Raw genomic sequence first — 23,163 nt, forward strand, 5'->3', positions numbered from 1 at the left:
CAAAATATTTATTTTATTAAAAGCTACGAGCTTTTATTGCGGACTGTACTTTTAATAGTCGTATACAGGGCGGAAAAAATTAATGGGTCCTGGAGGGAAAGTGCCTTAAAACCTTAAGTTCGCTCATTTTACCTGCTCAAAGAAACATTCAAAAATTAAAGATGTCAAAAGTTTAAAGGGCTACATATACTGTAAAACGTTGTACGATACACGTGCGAATAGGTAATTCGCAACTGGTGTCGATTTAAAACACTCGCGTCGGTCGTGTTTTAATTTATCGCCAGTCGTTTCGTAATTCCGCCTTTTCGCACTTGTATCGTAAATAACTATTAACAAACGCTTGCGTGAAATTTTATGAAACACGTGTAATGAAGAAAAATATTCCCATATTTTTTTTTATCCTTGTAAAAACAAGGATAACAATCCATAAAGACACTGATGTTTTTTTATACCTACAAAATATATTTTTAAAGGATAATTGTGACGTTATCTATGAAAAGGGATCTTATTGTCGGTGGCGCTTACGCCATTATTAACGATGATCCGATATAGATACAATGCCGCGCGACGCTGTGCGGCGTAAGCGCCATCGACAATAAGGTCCCTTTTCATAGATAATGCCCCAATTGATCAATACAATGAAAATACACAGGAAAAACTAGTTAGGACTGATTCAATACGCATCATTCTTGCGAAAATGTACCAAAGTCACGCAACGCGTCAATTATAACCTCGCGTGTATGTATGTGCGTCTGCCGTGTCAAGGTTCAAGGACGAATAGCCTAAACATAAACAGAAGAAACTATTAAGAAAGGTCAGGCCAGGGCGAACGCTTTCCCGGCTACATTCTAAAGGGGCCCACTGATTAACAGTCCGCCGGACGGTATCGACCTGTCAGTTGTTCGGAATTTTGTTCTAACTGACAGGCCGATACCGTCCGACGGACTGTTACACGCGTATTCGGGAAACGAGATGATCACAAGATCTAGAAACGATATAGAGATCAACTAGATTTACATTAGATATCGACTAGATGTGACTTGGATATCTAAGTCATAACTTGTCTAAATCGTTCAAGAGGACCTCCAGAATCGCGGAAACGTCAAATTTGACATATCTTACAAATATCTTTAAATTATCCATATCGTAACTTGCTGAGGTCTAGTAGAGATCTAATACATTTTCAGAATCGAGCCGATAATCATAATCAGTGGGCCCCTTAAGGTCTGATTTAGACTGCGCGTGAACTTGTATGCGATTTTAGTTACATTATGGGCCCCTTTAAATAGGCAGTATTCCTCTATCCTCCTAAGGCCCAAGGTCCTACCTATAGTACTTATTCAGTTCAATGAAATTTAAATCATATTCGATTGGAACAAAGTCACTTTTGCTTTGTTTCGTTCAGTTTTTAAACAATGCAAAATCAATTCTATTCCTTACACTAAAGGTTTAAATTTATGGGGCAAATTTTGCATTTTTCATTTGTATGGCTGGGCCTTAGGAGGCTATGTGAACTAAAAGTCTCTTAAATCTTATCCTGAAAATCTTTGTTCCAGTGATGTCGAAGTTTGCGGTGCGCGTGGACGCGGCGGTGTCGGCGCTGGGCGGCGGCGCGGGGCTCGACGAGAACGAGTTCATCGACGCGTCGCGGCTCGTGTACGACGGCGTGCGCGAGATACGCCGCGCCGTGCTCATGAACCGGGTGAGTGGGGGATACTAGGAGAAATACTATGAGGGATACTAAAAAATACGCTGTAAAATACTAGGAAAGATATTCGGAGAAATACTGGGTAAATACTAGGGAAAATACTCGGAGAAATACTTACTTACTTACTACTTACTTGGTTGGCGCGATGACCCAAAATGAGTCTTGGCCTCCAACACAAGAGCACGCCACTTTGATCGGTCAGGAGCGGTATCCCGCCAGCTTTCGCCGACTCCGAGTCACTCGGAGAAATACTGGGTAAAAATACTTGGGAATACTAGGTAAAATAAATTAGAAATACTAGACTAAATACTTGCTAGATACTATGAATAATACTACTAAAAGATACATAAATAATAATAATAAATAAATAAATAAAACGTAGAGAAAGGCGGCAAATTTTAAAAAATATACGCGCGAAGGGATATCGTCTCATAGAAAATTTGAATTTTGCGCCTTTTTCTACTGACAAGATCTGCTTGACCAAATAAATACATACCCCCTTATTCATAAACATTTACTAAAGTTGACAAGCCGATAATAATCGTTTGTCCCTTTCCGTCATACCAATACGTCGAAAAGGGACAAACTATTATTATCGGCTTGTCAACTTTAGTAAACGTTTATGAATAAGGGGGTTAGTGTTTATGACGACTATCTAGAGAGAAAAAAATAGTTAAAATATACTGGGTCGAGCAGATCTTTTCAGTAGAAAAAGGCGGCAAATTTGAAAAATGTAGGCGCGAAAGGATATCGTCCCATAGAAAATTTGAATTTCGCGCCGTTTCTCAAGATTTGCTTGACCATCTATAGCTTTTATGTCCGGTCAAACAATTGTGTCAGTAGTAACGGCGCGAAATGCAGATTTCTATGGGACGATAACTCTTTACGCCTATATATTTTTGCCGCTCTTTTCTACTGACGGAAATGGCTTGACTTGACGGAGTATAGTAATGTATTGCAAAATATAGGAGGAGGAGGATCTAGACCCTGAGGATGTGGAGCTAGATGAGCACTACACTCTGGAGACTAGGAGCAAATGTAAGCTCGCCTGTTAGGTACTCTGTGTTAGAGCAAGTCATCATTCCATATACGTGTTGTATTTGTGTGTGTTCACAGGGTCGGTCATTCAGAATTCATGAAAATTATTCTTTTGTGTTCTTAAGTTTTTTAGAGCCATCACACACTACAGGGGCCCACTGATTGACAGTGCCGGACGGTATCGGCCTGTCAGTTGTTCGGAACTGTCAAAGTTTTGTTCTGATAGGCCGATACCGTCCCGTCCGGCGTACTGTTAATCAGTGGACCGCTTAAGCGTCTCCTGAGCGTCTATAACTAGTTCGTTTGTTTAGCATTAGAAAAAGACTCCGCGATCTTGAAGTGTCTTTTATTTGAAAAACGCTTTTTAACAATCAGTTAAAAAGCGAAAAAATGTAAATAATCGTATATGATTCATAATTGTTACATATTTGCCGTGACTTATTTTTCAAAAGTGTTTTTTAATAAAAAGACACGTCAAGATTACCTTTTTTCTAATGCTAAAAAAATGAACCATAGTCAACTCTATGGCTGCTGCTCGACGCAACTGCTGATTTCATGATTTCTGAATTACTTTTTTTCATGAGTCATGTATTGTGATTGGTGTCATTGTGTTTGGATTGTTTCACACTTTACTTTAGTATAGGTATACTTTGAAAACGTGGACCAATTTTAGCAACTTCTTGATAATGGAATTGTAGTGTCCACGCCAAGCCGAGTAACGTATTGGCACATGAGGACTGACTTTTTTACTTTAACTGGCAGGGTCGCCATGTAACGTCAGAATGTTCGTTTGACTTTAGCCTGTTACTGTTGACTAAAGTATACCTTATGAAACTAAAATCCCCCGCCCCGTTTGTCTGTATGTTCGCGATAAATCCACATACTACTGAACGGTTTTCATGCTGTTTTCATCTATCAATAAAGGGATTTTTGAGGATGGTTTAGGATTTGTTATGGTTTCGTGTAACCCGTGCGCAGTTAGTGCTAGCAGGCGTGGCTCACTCCGCGATTTCGTCGCTTTGCTACAGGTAGCTAAAAGTACATCCGTTCGACCCCAATTTTCGGGTTTGCCATAAGCCGCGCGTGGCGCTGTCGCCACCTAGCGGCCATATCTGTGCTGATCGTGACAGACGCGTTTTGTTAGAGAGTGAGTCTTCTGTACCTAGTACTATTATTTATTCTGTGGTGCTAGTGATAATGAAAGTAAAGTGTGAAACGTCCTGTTAACATCATCGCATGCTTGTGCCATTGTCCATGTAACGCATGTTCTAGACGAGCGACGATCTCGACACCGACACCGAGTTTGAGCCGGTCGAGGACATGACCATGGAGACCAGGAGCCGATGTAAGTGCCTCCCCTTAGACATCGGTTACACGCTATTTCTGGCGTCAGTGCCTTCGAGTTTTGACTGATGCCAGAATGATGGAAAATGGACACGGTTAGACCATCAGTAAAGTCAAGACTGATAAAATTACGACAATAGAAATCGGTTACACGCTAAATCTGGCGTCAGTTCAGTCCATCATTCCATTGTTGCATGGACGGTGACTGACGCGAGAATGACAAAGAGGTTACACGATCAGTCTCCTATCAGTTTTCTGTAATTCAAAATGGACTGACGAATATTAGGTATCTAAAAATTTAAATTTTCATCAGTCCATCAGTCCGCGTGTTACACGATAATTCTCCCGTCAGCCTGACCAGACTGATGGACTGAACTGACGCCAGAATTAGCGTGTAACCGATGTCTTAGGTCTTCAGCGTCGAGTGCGCGGGTGCACGGAGCGGGTGTAGTGAAATCAGTCGCACGCGTCCGTGACAGTTAAGCCGGGTTCACATTTGTCCGTCGTGTTGTGTTGTGATGCATCAGAACGGCATCGGTTTCATACATTTAATATGGTTGCGTTCACATTTCCCTGATGCCGTGTGTTGTGACGGCTTGTGTTGTGTCGCATCACAAGCGATCCCGGTCGCGCGTCAGGACGGGTGAGGTGCGGGGGGCGGTGCAGCGACACGACACAGCGCATCAGACTAGTGTGCACGCGCCAGTGTTGTGTTGTGACGCGACAGAGCCGCATCAAGTATGGACGAGGAGTGTGAAGTCTCCGAGAGCCAAGACGGAACTGATAAAAATGCATCATAATAGATGTGAACAGTATGCCATCACGACAACACAACACGACAGACAAATGTGAATCCGGCTTAAAGCAACGCTCATAAAGATGCAGTGCATAATTGTTTTCCATCGTATTTTCTCGGAAACGTTCGTTCGTATTTGTCATACTAGTTGAGTCAATGTCAGTACTTTTTGTACCGATACTGACTGAAATAGCCAGACACGTTCGTACGTTTCCGTGAAAATACGATGGAAAATAAATTATGCACTAAATCTATACTATTTTTCGTTAACCCTCTCCGTGCAACTGCGCCAGCTACCGGACGTTGTAAGCAACTCTTGCACAGGTGCCTCCGGGAATATAATTCTTCAAATTAATATTTACCTTCTAAGGTACCAAAGTTATTGCGTCCAAAAATAAATAATAAATGACTTCTTCACGCCCCTCTGCTAGCCAAAAGGTAGACGTCGTGGTCAGCGACAAGACCTGATAGCCCACAGACAAGACATCCTCCAGGCTGTGAGCATAGTCGCGATACCCCCTCTGCCACAAATATACGGTAGTTTTACTTCATTTTCGATAGTGTCTTTGAACTGACCATTCACGGACTCGCTCACCTCGTCCCCCGCACCCCTGTATTTTTGGCAGCATCAGTTTCATGAAATAATTGCTCCAAGGTCCGTCTAGAGGATGTCTTGTCTGTGTGATAGCCCAACAGTGCCCCTGAACCATTAACTGGAATTTTAGTTACCAATTTAGCCGTAACAGATACAGCAGCAAAGACGTCGCGTCTAAAACTACTCAAACGGCGTGAGAAGGTATTAGCATGGGGTTGTCCGTTTGGTGTTTAATATTTGTTCATTGTTGGTTGTGATGACTTTAGTCTGTTTTGTGGTAGTTTCATGTTGGTGGTTCTCACTTATAGTCTGTGTCTTTAGGTATTTAAATAATAGTAAACAAAATCTACCCTCAAATGGCTCCTTAAGCCAGTTAAGGGTAGATGAAAACGTTACACGATCAAATAATGTAGGTTAAAGTCACGTCGTTCAGTGACTTATCCAGACGGTTTTGCATTTGGTTGGTTAAATCGTCGTCGTAAATTTAAGAGTTAGACTCTTGTCGGTGTAGCTCTCTCCATTTGACTCTATCCAGGGCCGCCTCCTTGATTTCCTTATACGACATTACAGCTACCTTTTCTTTTATTTGTGTTATGTAGCTTATCCTCGGCCTTCCCCTTCCTCTCTTGCCTGCAATCTTTCCTTCTATTATGTTATTTATAAAAGCGTCATGTCGTATAAGATGACCAATCATTTTCCCTCTCCTACTCTCTATTGTCCTCAACAATTGCCTTTTCTCTCCTACTCTTTTTAACACTTCTTCATTTGTGATTCTTTCTGTCCATTTGTCCAAATAAATTTTATAACTACCCGAAAATAAAATAAATTGTTTACTTTTATTTAAATACTTAAAGATACAAAGTATAACTAATGCCGTTATCTTCACTGATCCATTGGCTGTACGTATGTGTGGGCTGACATTAGAATTAAGTACGCAATAGAGGTGGACCAAGCTAACTCTGCCAGAGTTTGTAGTGTCAGAATGTGAAATATGCCAAGTATTTAAGAGAAGTGCCTTCAGAAACATCAAATTATTATGAAAATAATTATGGCAATGCCACACTTTGTTACTGCAAAGTCTGGACAAAGAATGGCTTAGTCTAACTCCAAACCAAATTGATGGAGTTTGACCAAAAGTGTGGGTCAATTGTGTGGGTCCACAGCGTGATGCAATAGAAGAAGGTTCCAAATTCAAAACAACAATAATGACTGGAACTCTCGATGTACTTTGGGTCAGGATATAATATCAGTTCGTTTGGTCTAAACCCACTACATATTACTATCGGCAAGCGTAATGTTGAAATGTATATGTTTTCTAGCGAGCGCGCACACCGGCGAACACGGTGTGGACGAGTACCCTGACATCAGCGGCATTACCAACGCCCGGGTAAGTCCCATAATTTATTCTCTGAAATCCAATCGAAAAATAAAAATGTATCGGAATGACAGATGACTATTTCGACCAATATTTAAATTGCTATTCGTTTTCTGTATACGATTGGCATCAGCCTATAGTTCTTTTTTTTTAGCATTAGAAAGAACTTGCAAGAAGGTAAGCGATCTTAACATGTCTTTTAATTGAAAAACGCTTTTTTAAATTAAAAACTATTACTTATGAAAGCAGAAGAATATAAATGATCGTATTAGATTCATAATTGTTACATATTTGCCGTAACTTATTTTTAAAATGTGTTTTTCAATTAAAAGACACATCAAGATTGTTTACCTTATTTCTAATGTTAAAAAAACGAACTATAGTTGTGGGTCGTAAGTATCAAAACTATCAAATGTGACGTTTTCAATCAAAAGGCACCACATTGTCCGTTGTCGATAAGTTTGATTTCAAATTGAAGCTATATGTAGACAGCGCCTTATTGATAACCTACAATAAGTTTTTTCTCCTGATCCATATGTTTCTTTTGTCCATGACATTAAACACTAACGTGTAGCCGCGCTAACTAGCCGACGCCCTTATAAAAATGTTTATTATTCGGCCCGAACATTGATAAATATGCCGAATACCGAATAATTACAGAATATTCGGCCCATCTGTAATACATATTAACTCAGATTATAGACGGGTCTAACGCGAATTTTATTCAATTACCTTGATTTACCGACGTTTCGACACAGGTTTCACTGGTCGTGGTCGCGGCTGACTGATGTCCCAGCAAAATGTCAAAACAGAGATTTGTGCATCTACCCGACGAAACTTGTATGAAAAAGTTTGGGGTAGACATCACATTTTACGAGTTAATATTTATTATTTTGTGAGTTAATAAGTATGTGTTCAAAACGCGAAAGTTTAAAATATTACATCTATAATACAGTCTAAACTAAAACTAACATGGTCTTACAGGAAGCGATGCGCAAGATGACAGAAGAGGACAAGCGCAAGATCCTGCAGCAGGTTGAGCTGTTCCGGCGCGAGAAGATGACGTTCGACAACGAGGTCGGCAAGTGGGACGACGCGGGCAACGACATCATCACGCTCGCCAAGCACATGTGCATGATCATGCTCGAGATGACAGACTTCACCAGGTGAGGGGGGGGGGATACTAGGCAAATTACTTGAAAAATACTAGGGAAAATACTTGTTAAGTACTAGGGAAATTACTTGAAAAATACTAGGGAAAATACTTGCTAAATACTAGGGAAAATACTTGCTAAATACTAGGGAAAATACTTGCTAAATACTAGGGAAAATACTTGCTAAATACTAGGGAAAATACTTGCTAAATACTAGGGAAAACTCTTGAAAAATACTAGGGAAAATACTCGTGGTATATTAGGTAAATTATTCGAGAAATACTAGAGCCCCAACCCAATACTAGTCACTCTTGCGATGTTGGAACGCCGCGCGCCCGGGAATCCCGGGAACCTGCAGCGGGTTGAGCTGTTCCGCCGCGAGAAGATGACGTTCGACAACGAAGTCGGCAAGTGGGACGACGCGGGCAACGACATCATCACGCTCGCCAAGCACATGTGCATGATCATGCTCAAGATGACAGACTTCACCAGGTTAGAAGGGGGGGGGGATACTTGGGAAAATACTAGGTAAAATACTTGCGAAATACTAGGGAAAATACTTGCTAAATACTAGGGAAAGTACTTGAGTATACTAGGGAAAATACTTGTAAAATACTGGGTAAAATACTTGCTCTATATTACGGAAAATACTTGGTAAAAGACTTGCTCAATACTGGGGAAAGTATTTGAAAAATACTAGGGAAAATACTTGAAAAACACGATATAAAATACTCTCGAAACATTAGAGCCAATATTATAGTCCGTTTTTTTTAGCATTAGAAAGAACTTCGCAGAAGTAAGCTTGTTGTTCCAAATCCGGCACTTTTAGCGGTAATAATTTGAAGTAAATTATATGTATTGACCATGCTACATTAGATAATTCAATAATTATTAACAATTAAAGAGCCTGATAAAAACTGCACGCTTGCTTCTGTGGAGTTCTTTCTAATGCTAAAAAAAACGAACTATAGAACAACACGCTCACAAAGTCCTACCAGCAGGTATCTTTGTTTACATCAGGGCTCTCCAAACCCCGGCCCGCGGGCCAAATCCGGGCCGCCGACGCCCAAAGCGGGTGCCCGGGGTGCCCACTGTCCGGCCCTCGGGAACCAGGCTCCAGGGGTTCAGCATTCATTGAGAGTGGAACTGTTCCTAACAGCAACAACCAGACACCCTCCCCTGGCGCAAAAACCGACGGTGGCCGGCGCGAAAGTTTCTGAGGGCAATATGGCCCTCAGGTAAAAAAGGATGGAGACCCCTGGTTTACATGATAAGACACTTAAGGATGAATACACTTTACAGTAGTATAGTCCTACTTTTTCGCACTAGTGCGGGAAACAGCACTTTTCGTGCGTATGTCAAAAGTTTAAAGGGCCAATATGTACTGTAAAACGTTGTACGATACACGTGCGAAGTAATTGGAAACGAGTGGCGATAAATTAAAACATGACCGAAGGGAGTGTTTTAAATCGACGCGAGTTGCGCAGTTGAGTTCCTCTTTTCCGCACTTGTATCGTAAATAACAATTATATCCTGATCTCTCCTTCTTCTTCCTCGCGTTGTCCCGGCATTTCGCCACGGATCATGAGAACCTGGGGTCCGCTTGACAACTAATCCCATGATTTGACGTAGGCACTAGTTTTTACGAAAGCGACTGCCATTTGACCTTCCAACCCAGAGGGGAAGCTAGGCCTTATTGGGATTAGTCCGGTTTCCTCACGATGTTGTACTTCACCGAAAAGCGACTGGCAAATATCAAATGATATTTCGTACATATAGTTCGTTTTTTTTAGCATTAGAAAGAACTTGCAAGAAGGGTAGCGATCTTGACATGTCTTTTAATTGAAAAACGCTTTTTAAAAATCAAAAACTTTTACTTATGAAAGCAGAAGAATATAAATGATCGTATTAGATTCATAATTGTTACATATTTGCCGTAACTCATTTTTAAAATGTGTTTTTCAATTAAAAGACACATCAAGATTGTTTACCTTATTTCTAATGCTAAAAAAACGAACTATAAGTTCCGAAAAACTCATTGGTACGAGCCGGGGTTTGAACCCGCGACCTCCAGATTGCAAGTCGCACGCTCTCACCGCTAGGCCACCAGCGCTTTCACTATTATATCCTGATATCACCTGTAAACTGGCATGTTTGTTACAGAGGCCGCGGTCCTCTGAAGACCACGATGGACGTAATCAACGCCGCCAAGAAGATCTCCGAGGCCGGCACCAAGCTGGATAAACTGACGAGGGAGATCGCCGAACAGGTATACATTTGTGACCACAGAATAAGTAATAGTATTACCATACAGAACGGCCACGCACCGCCCCGCTCCGACTCGGATTACCTCGCCCCGCGACTGGCCGCGACATGGATCTGGCGGACTTCTGGCGTCCTCTCAGTAAAGCGACTTACCCACACATACACAATGACGCGTGTACAGACGTGCCGCGCACACATAAATGCGACTGATTTTTGATCTATGGCGTTTCCGCCCTGTGCTTGTAACACTCTCTCACTCACTCGCGTGTTTTGTACGGATATTTAGTAATTTAAACAAAAATAAACTCCTATGCCAATGAACTTAGCCAAGTTTCATAATATTTTTTTAAGCCTACAAAGTGTCCCACTGCTGGGCACTTTGTAGGCCTCCCCCTAGACTTCCAATCTTCCCGATTAACAGCAGCAATCCTTCCAGTTGCTGAAAAATGCGTCCAGTGCCCTGTTTATCAAAAACTTGTAATACAAGTGGAAGTCCCTTTTTGACTGCTTTTGTTAGAAAGGGACTTCCACTTGTATTACAAGTTACAAGCTTTTGATAAACAGGGACTTGGTCACGTCCCGCCATCTCCTCTTAGGCCGACCATGTGCGTTTATATTGTGGCACCCACACAAATGTGTGTTGTGTGAATTAGAAATATCACATCAAAAAGGCTTACATATTCGTGCTACGCTGACGGTCTTTCCATCGCGGCACAACCGGCTGACGATATTTTTTATTCATAATAACAAATGTCTTAACTATCATCTGACAAAGTTCCAATCGGGAGGCGATGACATAATTCTTTTTTACGTATTTGGGTGGCTACCGTACCATAACCCACCAACGGAGCGGCAGCTGACGTCTACTAGGGTTCATTGCACATCGCCTGGCTGCCTGGCAAAAGTTACACCTGACTTGCGATCTATAGATGTCCCAATGTGTTTGCTTTTAATTACAGTGCCCAGAATCTTCGACCAAGCAAGACTTGCTCGCATACCTGCAGCGCATCGCTCTCTACTGCCACCAGATACAGATCACGAGCAAAGTGAAGGCCGACGTCCAGAACATCTCTGGGGAGCTGATCGTCAGCGGGGTGAGTACTCGACCGTGTGTGTATAATTACAGTGTCCAGAGCCAAGCAAGACCTGCTCGCATACCTGCAGCGCATCGCTCTTTACTGCCACCAGATACAGATCACGAGCAAAGTGAAGGCCGACGTCCAGAACATCTCTGGAGAGCTGATCGTCAGCGGGGTGAGTACTCGACCGTGTGTGTATAATTTCAGTGTCCAGAGCCCAGCAGGACCTGCTCGCATACCTGCAGCGCATCGCTCTCTACTGCCACCAGATACAGATCACGAGCAAAGTGAAGGCCGACGTCCAGAACATCTCTGGAGAGCTGATCGTCAGCGGGGTGAGTACTCGACCGTGTGTGTATAATTTCAGTGTCCAGAGCCCAGCAGGACCTGCTCGCATACCTGCAGCGCATCGCTCTCTACTGCCACCAGATACAGATCACGAGCAAAGTGAAGGCCGACGTCCAGAACATCTCTGGAGAGCTGATCGTCAGCGGGGTGAGTACTCGACCGTGTGTGTATAATTACAGTGTCCAGAGCCAAGCAAGACCTGCTCGCATACCTGCAGCGCATCGCTCTTTACTGCCACCAGATACAGATCACGAGCAAAGTGAAGGCCGACGTCCAGAACATCTCTGGAGAGCTGATCGTCAGCGGGGTGAGTACTCGACCGTGTGTGTATAATTACAGTGTCCAGAGCCGAGCAGGACTTGCTGGCATACCTGCAGCGCATCGCTCTCTACTGCCACCAGATACAGATCACGAGCAAAGTGAAGGCCGACGTCCAGAACATCTCTGGGGAGCTGATCGTCAGCGGGGTGAGTACTCGACCGTGTGTGTATAATTACAGTGTCCAGAGCCGAGCAGGACTTGCTGGCATACCTGCAGCGCATCGCTCTCTACTGCCACCAGATACAGATCACGAGCAAAGTGAAGGCCGACGTCCAGAACATCTCTGGAGAGCTGATCGTCAGCGGGGTGAGTAAGTCATACACTAGGAATCCTCTAGACGGAGCTTAGAGGCTTTGTACAATACTCAATTGTAAACTGGAAGTGACCCCTTAAAGGGATAAGTTAGCGGATGGCTCTATTAACCTTTTGACCGCCAAAGACGTCAACTGACGCGCGCGGCGACAGCCCAATATCAACGTTCGTGCATTCCAGCAAGGTTCACGATGACGCGGCGCGCACAATACGCGCGCCGTTTAAAAGATTAAAATATCATTTCCATATTTAAAATAAGGTTAAAATATTAAAGGTTAAATATTGTCCGCATTTTCTTCTCTTTCCTTGTTGTTTTAGTATAATTCGTTTTTTTTTTAGTGTTCCGTACAAAACTTTGTTTACGGAACACTTATGGGATCACTTCGGTCTTGTTTTGTTAGCATTAGAAAGAAGGTAAATAATCTTGACGTGTCTTTTTACTAAAAAAATACTTATTGAAAAACGCTTTAAAAATTTAGTTTATATTACTTATGAAAGTAAAAGAATGTAAAAGTTCGTGTATGATTTATGATTCTAGCATATTTGCTGTGACTTAATTTTCGGTGAGTTTTAATAAAAAGACATGTCAAGATCGCTTACCTTCTTTCTAATGCTAAAAAAACGAACTACATATATTACTTACTACTACAATTGGTTTTCAGCTGGACAGCGCGACGTCGCTCATCCAAGCGGCCAAGAACCTGATGAACGCCGTGGTGCTGACCGTGAAGGCGTCCTACGTGGCCTCGACCAAGTACACCAGGCAGGGAACCATTGCTGTAAGTACCGAGGACATTTTATTAATTATTATTATATTTATGATCAAACAACGCATCTGACCTGGCTAGTACTTAGCGAGACGTAGCTCATGCTAAGCTGTCTGAATGGCTGGCTGCCTTACTAAGACGTCTGTCTGTCACCAGGCTGTATCTCACGAACCGTGACAGTTGAAATTTTCACAGATGATGTATTTCTGTTGCCGCCATTCAGACTAGGAATCCTCTAGACCGAGTTTAGAGCAATTATTTCATGCAACCGATGATGCCAAAAATGCGGGGGTGCGCGGGACGAGGTGAGCGAAGTCCTGTGCCGTGATTGGTCCGTTCAAAAAAGACACGGACGTCACACAGACACTTTCGACTCGAACATGGAGTAAAATTACCGTATGCGTGGCAGAGGGGGTAGCGCGACTATGCTAAGTCTGGGGGATATTTTGTCTGTGGTTGCCGCTATAACAACAAATACGAAAAAGTACGGAACCCTCTGAGGGCGAGTCTGACTCGCACTTGTCCGGTTTTTACCCTTCGGGTACGGAACCCTAAAATGAGAGAGAAGACTTCATAGTTGTTACACTATAGTTGGGTGATTTTAGACTTCAAATCGGATATAAGAGTGTGTGCGAGGGCCAGAAAGTTACGACGATAAATTAAGCATGATACATATAAGGTAAACGTACTAGTGCTCGACATGCTAATGCTCAATAGATGACACCCTGCTGTCACCTCTATTGACAATGACTTAAGTTTCAAGATGACGCGTCGAGCACCGGTACGTTTACCTTAATAAACCAAATATTTATTTGACAATTTGAAATGATTGAAGCTTCAAGTTTTCGCAACGCGAGCTAAAATTAACAAATATAACCGATGCTTTGGACGCTTTGATGAATGAAGCTTAAGAATGGTAAAAAAGGTCCTTGCAAACTTAAAAAGAATTAATATTCTAATGAACCCGCTTAAGATATTAGTTATTCAAATGTACGGTGAAAGAGTAGAAAACGTTGACAGTATTTGATCGTTTTAACCACTGTTTATATTTTAACCTTCTTTTAAAGAATGCAGTGATTTTGTAACCTGTGGGTGCGCAAACGAATTTTTTATGCATTTATTAGCTTTATGAAATAGGGGGGGGGGGGGTACTGCTTTTCAGGTTGCGACAGATTCTAGTGAAATTTTTTTAGCAGATGCCAGGGTTAAATAATTTTCGGAAAATTGTCATAATGGCGCCGAATTTCTTCAGTTTTAAGCTTTACGCGCGTGGTTTTGGCCTAGTAAAAAAAATGTCAAAGCTTTCTTAAATGAAAATGAACGTTTTCTACTCTTTTGACCTGTACGTAAGTTTTAAGCGTAAGCATACCTAAGTATCTAATGTATTGACGCTTCCCCGCCCCCGGAACAGAACTATGTAAGTTGTAGACGCTTTACACGTATATCCGTACATTTTGTTTACACAATTCAATTTTAATCACACGAACCCGCCGCTAAAAAGCCGCTTCCATACATTCGAAATTACGCTCTCATTTTAAAACGACACGCTTAATTTAAATTAAATTTGGCATGGTTTTCGTTGGTATAAATTGTTACACAAAAAAAGTTAAGTAGATATACAAAATATCATTTTCTTATTTTATTACTGAATGCAAATGTTCTGCATGTTGTAACTTTGTGTTATTTATTTATTGGTCAATTCTCAAAATATAAGCTTACAGTGCAGATCAAGGCGCTTATGAGTCTAGTTATTGCATGTTTTTATCGATTGTCCTTTTGTTTTAGAATGTACTTAACGCTGTGGACATATCTCCATGGTAACTTTACGTAATGTAATGGTAATGTTTTCTTATGACGTTATCACGCAAAATTATCGTCCGTAAACCGACTTCACAGACGACCATATTTTTTTACATTAGTCGTTTTGTCGCCACTTGCACCATCCCAGTCGGGGTTAACCGATTACACTGCTAACCATGGTAACTCCAGGTTTAACCGGTTAACCCCGGGTTAATGGAATGGTGTAAGTGGGCCTTAACCAGCCGTATTCGAACAATGAGATACGTCAAATACTAGATATTGAAAAGATATGGAATAGATATGTCAGTGTCAAACAAGTGTCAAAAGTGACGTTTTGTTTGAAGAAATGTCAATTTTGACACTTGTCCATATCGTTTCAATATGTATAGTTCGTTTTTTAGCATTAGAAATAAGGTAAACAATCTTGATGTGTCTTTTAATTGAAAAACACATTTTTAAAATAAATTACAGCAAATATGTAACAATTATGAATCTAATACGATCATTTATGTTCTTCTGCTTTCATAAGTAATAGTTTTTGATTATTAAAAAGCGTTTTTCAATTAAAAGACATGTCAATATCGCTTACCTTCTTGCAAGTTCTTTCTAATGCTAAAAAAAACGAACTATAGTATTTGACTTATCTTATTGTACGAATACGGCTGAACATTTCATAAACATAAGCCTATTCTAATGAATCTCAACCTTCCAGTCCCCGATAGTGGTGTGGCGCATGAAGGCGCCGGAGAAGAAGCCCCTGGTGCGGCCGGAGAAGCCCGAGGAGGTGCGCGCCAAGGTGCGCCGCGGCTCGCAGAAGAAGCAGCCCAGCCCCGTGCACGCGCTCGCCGAGTTCCAGTCGCCCGCCGAGAGCGTCTAGTGTGAGCTCTTAACATTACAAATATCTGGGAGACCGAGCTTTGCTCGAAAAACATAAGACCTAGCTAGATAATTTTTTCACTCAAAAGCCCCATATAGCACATTTCATCGAAGTCGTTAGAGCCGTTTCCGAAATCCCCGAAATATATTTTGTATGTATTTATATCCTTTATCTTTCTGGTACCTTGTTGTACATTTTGCTGCATTTGTCACCCTCTTTTCACTCTCTCCTCTCATCTACTCAAAGGTTAACTGGAAGAGATCCCTCAAAGGGATAAGTTCGCCTTTGTACTTCTTGCTAATTGTATGTTATTTTTAATATGTCTTTTTGTACAATAAAGAGTTTACTACTACTATATATATATAAATAAATAAATATACAAGAATCGCTCGTTTAAAATTTAAAAGGTAAGGTTGATTTTGATAGCTCACACTGTGCAAGAGTTATTATAAACGCCATTCTATGAGAATATGACGTTTAAATAACACTTGCACCGTCTGGATTATCAGAATCGTTGCCAACTTAGCTTGGTCTAACTCTATTGGATTGTATTAGTCGCACGCGTCAATTTCTTTGGTGGTCAAAAGGTTAAAATCTATTGGCCTGTTGCCGCGCGCGTCAATTTCTTTGGGGGTCAAAAGGTTAAAATCTATTGGCCTGTTGCCGTGCGCGTCAATTTCTTTGGTGGTCAAAAGGTTAAAATCTATTGGACTGAAGCCGCGCGGGTCAATTTCTTTGGTGGTTAAAAGATTAATAATTGGAAATTTGTGTGTAATTACTACAATTTCGTCTATTCTAGGTGGAGAGGCTGATTACCAGCACGCGTCAGCATCACGAAGTAGAAAATTATAAGCATTTGTTCAACATTAAGCTCATATTTATATTCCAAAAGTGTGATTTTCTTTTAATGTATTGGAAAGATATTTTTTTATAATTTTTATTCAAATTATTTAATCTTATTTCGATGAGAAATATGTAATCACATACTCTATTAGTTTTATATATGTTGTTTATTAAGGCCACATATAACCATTGCGAGTTATACGACTTGCTACTTTAAATGATATAATGGATAACAAGATTTACAAGCATCACATATGCAGCTCAATCTGAAAATATAGAAAACGGTACTAATTTTAACAGTATTATTTGACAATAATATGACTTATTTAGTATTCATACTTACTTTTACACGTACGTACGTTTACGTACTTTTTATACGTACTTTTTTGTCTTTTGCTTCGGCTATCTGTGCCCGAATCATTTAAAATAAAAATAATAATACAGCAAAAAACCAGGAGTATTTTAACATTAGGTTAAAAGGTTAAAATTAAAGTATGTAACCCAATTAATTTTGTATTAAGCAAAGGCGTCTACTAACGATACCACAATGAGGAAAATAAATATTACCTCGGACGAAACACGAACCCGCGACTGCGGTATAAAAGCTCGCTCTACCAACTAAGCTATCGAGACTCACCCAAAGCACAGTACTTTTGTAAGTAACTTTTACATTTTTTTACCTACATTTTCATATACATTTGGTTATATATTTCTCATCCTTTAGTTTTAAGTATGATTTGCGTTTTATTGTAACTGATACAAGGAAGCCATCGATGATTGTGTGACGCCTAACGTACAATAAGGCAGCCAAATTATAGGTCAGGTAGAATTTTGTATCCCCTAGGTTAATGTGACGTTTCCAAGCAAAAGGTACCAGTTTGGCGCTTACCATGAGGGCGAAATTTGATTGTGTATACGAATAACTTGTCAGAGCGTCCTTATGGCAAGCGACAATGTGGTACCTTTTACTTGAGAACGACACAAATTATACTTTACACCGTTACAACAATAGCTATAAAGTGAAAAAGGAAACAATTCGAGACATTTCTTTTTTTTTTCAAAGATAATTTGATCATCCTACTAATATGCTAATTAGATGACCCGTTACGGAAAGGATATTTGCCATAAAAAAATGTATGTTGATTTGTTTTAAACACCACAAAACAGGGGTTTTAAGAGTGACCCAGGAGACCGTAACCATGGCAACGGGTGACAAGAAAAATCTGATTCACCAAAAGTTATTTACGATTAAAAAACAATGAAAACCCTGAAAACGGGACAGTATTTATTGAAATTTCCGCACAATAGTGACCCGTTTCGACTGATTTAACGCGTAGTTTGTTTTAACGGTGTAAAGTTTGTAGCATACTTAATATAACTATGAATTAACGAATGTAACGAAAAGTATTAAAATTTATATTAAGGTTAAGAAAGAGCTGTTCGTTTAATTGTTATGACAATTTATTTATATTTTATGGTAAGGTTACTTAAGCTTACTAAAGTTTTGTTTGATTTTTCTTTTAATTTCAAATGTATTATTTCAACTATTTCAAACATTAGAACACTAAACACTTTCGCTGCGGCAATTTGTTAAACTCCGTTAATACTGCATAGGACAGAATCGACTCGTCGCAGCGAACGTGTTAACCTAGGCTTTCTCAGCTTAGTAGTCTGTGCCCTAAAGTATTTTTTTGTAACCATGGTAACTCTAGGTTTAACCGGTTAACCCCGGGTTACTGGAATGGTGCAAGTGGCCCTTAGTTTAACAAAACTTCCAAAGCCCGATTTGAATAAAAGTTTTTTATAACGAAACCGAAATTTTAGAAGAAAAAAAGCGTCAAATACGTGACATAGAATTAAAAAGTTAACCGATATGTTTAGTAATCCATTGCATTAAAAACTTACATTGACAGCTGATATAGATGGCGTTATACGACTCCGTACATAATGCGGCAGCTGGCTTCTAAAGTTGACTGGTGACAATCCAGTGACACAAAGTCCACAAAACATGACGCAGTACAGCGCCATCTATTTCAGCTGGCAAACTGAGGGCACGATATTTTCATAGACTCTAAATCAATATGTTGATGGAAAGGGACAGAATATATATCTGTATCTTCTGACGCATTTATTTTTTATATTTCATGAGATTTTTATTGACAATACTCTAATAATAATGCTACATATTTAAGTAGTGATATAATCATTATTTTGTTTAATTTTAAGAGCAGCTCTCAAATTTCACTATCAGAACTTAGATATATGTATTTATTAAGATATACATAGCAATACTTTATATCGATAGTTTACTTCATGCAACCGTTTATTTAATATGTTTAGAAGTACATTTTTAACCTTTTTTTAAAGAAATACATAGGGGTATGTAGTTAAAATCAGTACTTACCGGGAGATGAAATAATGAAATGTATATTTTTATTTTACTTAAATATGCAGGCTTCTAAGCATGACGATGACTGGCTGGAGAACCTTAAGCGGAAAAGTCTTCGTCGTGCTCTACCACCTCCTGCGGACTCGCGTTTTGTGTGCGATCGATGTGGCAAGAAATGCCGCGCTGCTATAGGACTTTATAGCCATCAACGGCGATGCGGGACCCAGTGGCGGATTTGCAGTCTTTGCCGCCCTAGGCCCCAAGCCTTGTAGCCGCCCCTTTCTCAGCATCAGCACCCATCATATTGACTACATTTACGAGTAGATCAGGCAACGGAAAGATATATTATAGAGGGAAATGCTTGGGACACATTTTTTACTTAGTAACTTTTTTGGACTCGTTAGGAGGTGAACATATCAAAAGTTGGGGGGTTTGGTTTGAAGGTCACATTTTTCGGTTTTTCGCTTATTATATCTTAGAAACTATACGTCCTTGTGACATGATCATAGGAACATAGGTTTTATGAAAAAAATAAGCAAATATTTATTCATTTTAAGTGACAGTTTTACCAATAACATTGACTTTCATGTACCTACAAAAACATTAAAAACTATTTTCTTGAATAACTGCTAAACTATTTATCCTAAAATTGTAAAAAAACTGAGATTCTTACAATGAGCTCTTTAATTTGATATGTAACACGATATAGTTTGAAAAACTTTATTTTTAAATTTTCTCATTTACCCCCCAAAATATGGAGGCCATATTTAAAATTCATTTTCATCACACTCGCTCAGTAAATGTGGAATTGCACGTAGGCGTAGCGGGAGTTATAGAAAATTCGTTTTCCCTAGGGAGTTATGAAGTTTCTAGTGCCATAATTAACAGTTTTTTGTCTTTAAACTTATTTTTTGTATCGCAAGTGTGAGGAAAAACATTGTGTATATCTCGGGGCGTAATAATATTGCAAACTCGAGCCTATAAATCGCTCCGGCATGCCGTCGCGATTTAACTTACTCTCGTTTGCAATATTCAACTTACACACACCCATGAATATATTATAATAAACCCACCCATGTTGCACAATGTACTATTATTTACGTTACACGTCCATCTTTGGGTCACAAACTTACATATGTGTGCCAAATTTCAACTTAATTGGTCCGGCAGTTTCGGAGACCTCTCTCTTCCCCTGGCTCAAGGGCTACGGCCGGGGACTTTTGATATGTTCACCTCCTAGATAGTTCAAATAAAAATAGGTACAAAAATAGGTACAAAGTCAAAAATTGTGTTGCAAGCATTTCCCTCTATAGGTACTTTTTTGAGAATTTGTTGCCTGGTCTAATTTTGAGTTATTTTTTGTTATCATCAGCGAATTTTTTGTCACAATTTGCCGCCCCTAATATCTTGCCGCCCTAGGCCCGGGCCTACTGTGCCTTATGGGAAATCCGCCACTGGCGGGACCCCATAAACACACAAGCGCCGCAACAAACATCTACAACAGATGTGGCCAATGATGATGACTTAAATCAGGCGCGGATCCACCGTTGTGGGCACGGTGGGCATGCCCACAACCCTAATAGGGTGCCCTATTGATTCCCCGGGTAGAATTACGCCGATTTTTGTATCGCTTTGACTATCGACTGAAGGTTGCTTGATGAAAAGATTACTCTACCAAATGAAATTCTTCTAATGATTGGTCTGCTAATTTACACAGAAGCGAACTGAATGATATGTGAATCAAGAGTCTACCAAAAGTTAGTCGACCAAAAGTTACATCTACGAATAATTGACTCTACGAAACCATTTTTGGCGAAACGTTAAGGGGCTCCCCCACGCCAATGACCTTCGATCTGAATCCCTTAGTTTTCTAATGTTTTTTGTAGCTTATCATATTAACAGCAACGGCTTTAAGCAATATAGTATCCCATATTTACTTTAAAGTTCATTGTTTTCGAGATATTTGGCATCAAAGTTGAACAATTTTAGACTAAAAAACTGGTTTTATGGCCATAACTTTTGTGTTAATTAATTTAAAATTAAAACCTTGGACACGATTTTCGAGACTTCAAAGACGAACCCAAATATGTAGATTTCGTACATGTAAGATCCTTCACTGCAAACTAGATACGAAAAAAGTGTTTTTTTAGACAACGTTTAAAAAATTCATAAAAAAATAAATATTATTTTTTTTCGAAATCCGGTGGACAAAACCGGAGATAAAAGATTGAAGAGCCGATAGCCGTTTGTCTTATAATTCTATCTGTAGTGCAAAAAAAGGAGATACGATTCAAAACTTGTCAAAAATTGATGAAAACATCGGGTAGCCCCTTAAGACGAAACAGGAGCTGAGTTTTAAATATTTTAGGTAAGTACCCGTCTCGCTAACGGAAGCGGCTCCTAAAACTAGTGCGATAAGGACAAGGCGAAAAATCCTGCGTAAAAATCTCAAAAATAGAGGTTTCGTACTCGAATGTTTCCTCCTCCAAAACTTAACCAATCCTAACCAAACTTGGAAATCTAAATGATTATGAAATTATCTGTGTCGGACCGTTTTTCGCGAATAGACAATCTGCTAAAAATTGGTCGGAGAATCAGGGTACCTAGGCACCCCAGCTGAATACAGAGCCCTAATTATTTGCAAGAATATAGATTATTTACTAACAGGGGCAATTATTTCCAGCTTATTGCCAGCTTTTAATTTACACCCGAAGGAGTTTTTTTAGTGTAGTTATCTATAGATCTAAGCGCCATCACTTGCATCATCACACTAACCCGGGGTTAACCGGTTAAACCTGGAGTTACCATGGTTACCAGTACAATTTGACACTGGGTTAACGGTTTAACGGGTTAACCCCGGGTTATTGGGATGGTGCAAGTGGCGCTAAGTGTGTATAGACTGAAATAAATCGCTTGCGATCCCTCTGCGAATTTATTGGTCGGGGAATCATCAGGTACCCTCGACTCGCACTTGGCCGATTTTGGAGTGGCTGTGACCACAACCTTTTTTGAGGGCTGGATCCGCGCCTGACTTAAATATAATATTCAATTTATGTTTCATGTAATAATGACCCATGAAACTTCAATAACTCAAAATTCTTACAATGTTATTTACAAAAAGGTTAAATTTGTACATTAATCAATAGTGTTTTGTTATTTTACTTTAATTAAAGACGTCTGAATATATAATAATGAAATAATACTTTTTGCCGTTTATTCCTTTTTTTACAATAATTCAGTCACAGTTTATTATGAAAACAAACAGTATTAAATATGTATTCTTGCCACATAATAAAGACATATGTGACGTTCCACGACGAACGGTACCTTATAGCGGTCGGCGCTTATAGTTCGTTTTTTTTAGCATTAGAAAGAACTTGCAAGAAGGTAAGCGATCTTGACATGTCTTTTAATTGAAAAACGCTTTTTAAAAACCAAAAACTATTACTTATGAAAGCAGAGGAATATAAATGATCGTATTAGATTCATAATTGTTACATATTTGCCGTAACATATTTTTAAAATGTGTTTTTCAATTAAAAGACACATCAAGATTGTTTACCTAATTTCTAATGCTAAAAAAAACGAGGTATAGGACATTATCGGCGACCCAATACTAATGCGGTAACGCGCCGTAAGCGCCAACCGCCTTAAGGTACCTTTCGCCGTGGAACGTCACATCACATATCTGTATCGGACGTCATCATTAAAATATTGTGATTAATTAAAGTACTTTAAAAATAAATTATTATCGCTATTAGATTTAAACAATATACTCTCTGTACTGTATCCCAAAAATAAATGCGTGCGAGTTTTGAAGGGATTATTAATTCATAAGTATAACTATATTCTGTATCTTTAGGTATTTAAAAAAGCGGCCAAGTGCGAGTCGGACTCGCCCATGAAGGGTTTCGTAACAGCAAGTAACATAATAAAATTGCGGTTTACGATTTACCACGTGTTAAAAAAAACTACTTACTAGATCTCGTTCAAACCAATTTTCGGTGGAAGTTTGCGTGGTAATGTACATCATATATTTTTTTAGTTTTATCATTCTCTTATTTTAGAAGTTACAGGGGGTGACACACATTTTACCACTTTGGAAGTGTCTCTCGCGCAAACTATTCACTTTAGAAAAAAATTATATTAGAA

The 23,163-nt window shown here is 39.8% G+C and overlaps 1 protein-coding gene across 1 annotated transcript in view; it reads left to right on the forward strand.

Annotated features, from left to right (window-relative positions):
- LOC134677465 (catenin alpha) overlaps positions 1–21,312 on the forward strand; it is a 77,257-nt gene extending 55,945 nt beyond the window's left edge. Inside the window, exons 15-24 of the mRNA XM_063535946.1 lie at positions 1,557–1,702; positions 2,677–2,746; positions 6,801–6,868; positions 7,841–8,022; positions 10,174–10,279; positions 11,235–11,369; positions 11,488–11,529; positions 12,998–13,114; positions 15,615–15,780; positions 16,579–21,312. Of these exons, the coding sequence (XP_063392016.1) occupies positions 1,557–1,702; positions 2,677–2,746; positions 6,801–6,868; positions 7,841–8,022; positions 10,174–10,279; positions 11,235–11,369; positions 11,488–11,529; positions 12,998–13,114; positions 15,615–15,779 (1,031 nt within the window). The 3' untranslated portion in view covers position 15,780; positions 16,579–21,312. The remainder of the gene's footprint in view (positions 1–1,556; positions 1,703–2,676; positions 2,747–6,800; positions 6,869–7,840; positions 8,023–10,173; positions 10,280–11,234; positions 11,370–11,487; positions 11,530–12,997; positions 13,115–15,614; positions 15,781–16,578) is intronic.
- The last annotated feature ends 1,851 nt before the right edge of the window (positions 21,313–23,163 follow it).

Source organism: Cydia fagiglandana, chromosome 26 (genome assembly GCF_963556715.1).
Source record: "Cydia fagiglandana chromosome 26, ilCydFagi1.1, whole genome shotgun sequence".
Taxonomy (NCBI): Eukaryota; Metazoa; Arthropoda; class Insecta; order Lepidoptera; family Tortricidae; genus Cydia; species Cydia fagiglandana.